Genomic DNA, 2,010 nt, shown 5'->3' on the forward strand with positions numbered 1-2,010 from the left:
TTACACCTGAATTTACAGACCAACCACTCCATTAAGATACAATTTGCCCATCTATTGGATTTTTCTGATTCAGCAAATAGGAAAATTATACAGATGACAAGATAAAAGCAAGACACACAGGCTACAATCTCTTTAGAGGATCCCTTATCTGCATAAGAGTGCCACATCAGGTCTAACCGATGAGCATGCATACCATGTGTAGAGTGTTACTTCTGCTGGTTCAAAGCATTAACCTTGGCAAAGAGCTCCTTCAAAACCGAGGGATAGGTCGAAACTACATAATCCTAGCCATCAGTTGCCATTACTGCTTGCAAACACGAGGGGGGCTGGACTTGGATAAACTTGAAGCACGCCTCCTTCAATCCTTGGCAGTGGTGCTGCTCGGCTAGAGCAAGAGTGGACATCACCATCCTGACAGATATGTGCTCAGATAACTGCTCCTCGCAGATGCATTTGAGACGTTGGACATCATATCTGTCAGCTGCTACCAGCAAGTTTTGAAGCCACTGCAGCCATATTTCATTCTCTATTACTTCTTCGTCTTCTTGTCCCTGTTCCACAACACGTGACATTTCATCCTCTGATGCTTCCACCTCTTGTCTGTTGTCCTCCTCCATGTTGTCCTCCTCCATAGAAGGAAGCGAGTCTGTGTAGATAAAGCTAAGCAAAGCCCTGAACACGCTTGCTTCCATGTCTTTGATGTGTATGACACCGGTTTGAGCAGTTGCCTCCTTCATGGGGCCAAAGAGCTGTGCCATGAAGACTTTAGACCGGGCTGCAAGCACGCATCGGTGTGTAGCCAACTTGTTGCCGCCGACCTCGAATGTCACATCAGCACCCGCCTCGGTTTTGAAGAGGATGTTAAAATCACGGCAAATGTCAGGCAAGCGCGCCTTGGTAATGGTGGCAGCGGCATCATCATCATCATCCCTGGGGTTGGTGTTGCAGACCATGACGTCGCACCGGACGGTCAAATAATCATCCTTTAGCTTCACTGATGATCGCTCAAGGGCATCTCTTCTAAAATCCTGCTCGATGCTCTGAGAACAAGGATCGAAGCTGCATGCTTCACTTTGAGCAATGTAGACTGGATTCTGCAGCTCAACCTGACCGATGAGGCTAAAAACGACCTTGGCTTCCACAGGCTGCTTCTCAGAATCGTCTTGGATACAGGAAAGACGGACAGAGACGACGTCGGCACAAGTGTGGTTTTCACCGTGGGGGCAGTAGAAGAGGAGCCAACAATGGCCTCCCACCATGAAAGGACGGGAGCTGATGCTCTTTTTGGCTCGCGAGTAGTCCTGGACCACAAGCAGATGGTACCCGCAGTCTGCGCTGGTTCGGACGGTCGACTGGGTGTCGGGGCACAGCTCGTCGTTGGCCACGACGGACACGCCGGCGAACGAAGACATGACCTGCGAGTCCACCGGAAATCTATCTACTCAGCCGCCGTCGACACTTGAAACCTTCAGAAATGGGATCGATGTGCTCGGGGGCTAACCTGGTCACCTCCCCTCGCTGCGTCGCGCACGGCGTTTCTCCCTGGGAACAGAGTTCGCGCCGCCGCCCGCGTCGCTCCTCGCCAGAAACAGAGGGAGTTTGCGCCGCCGCACGCTCCCCGCCGCCGCCCGCGTCGCTCCTCGCCGGAAAACAGAGGGAGTTTGCGCCGCCGGCTCTTCGGTGACTGCGGCCTGGGCCTGCTCGGCGGGGAGCGTGCGGCGGCGCAAACTCCCTCTGTTTTCCGGCGAGGAGCGACGCGGGCGGCGGCGCGAACATGCAGCGCGCGCTCCGATAGAAGGGCCTGCGCTTCAGCTTCCTCAGCGGACATGCAGCGCGCGCTCTGCTCGAACAGCGAGAAGAGGACAAAACCCCTGTGGTCCCGCGCGATTGCTCCAGCGTGGGAGGCGCCGCTGTCAGCTAGGAATGATGCGTCCGTGTTCAGTTTGACAGATCCCGCCACTGGGGGGCTCCAATGATTGGCCATAGGTATCTCAGTGGTTTCCCCTGACT

The 2,010-nt window shown here is 54.5% G+C and overlaps 1 protein-coding gene across 1 annotated transcript; it reads right to left on the bottom strand.

The window, feature by feature from the left end:
* Window positions 1-284: 284 nt before the first annotated feature.
* On the bottom strand, window positions 285-1,412 carry LOC125518737 (BTB/POZ and MATH domain-containing protein 2-like). Its single transcript, XM_048683564.1, has one exon. It carries the CDS (start codon window positions 1,410-1,412, stop codon window positions 285-287), a length of 1,128 nt encoding a protein of 375 aa, XP_048539521.1.
* Window positions 1,413-2,010: the final 598 nt, after the last annotated feature.

This window comes from Triticum urartu, chromosome 7, assembly GCF_003073215.2.
Source record: "Triticum urartu cultivar G1812 chromosome 7, Tu2.1, whole genome shotgun sequence".
Lineage (NCBI taxonomy): Eukaryota > Viridiplantae > Streptophyta > Magnoliopsida > Poales > Poaceae > Triticum > Triticum urartu.

Excerpts from the sequence above, each read along its gene's own strand:
- LOC125518737 (XM_048683564.1), bottom strand. The coding sequence starts at position 1,412 with ATGTCTTCGTTCGCCGGCGTGTCCGTCGTGGCCAACGACGAGCTGTGC.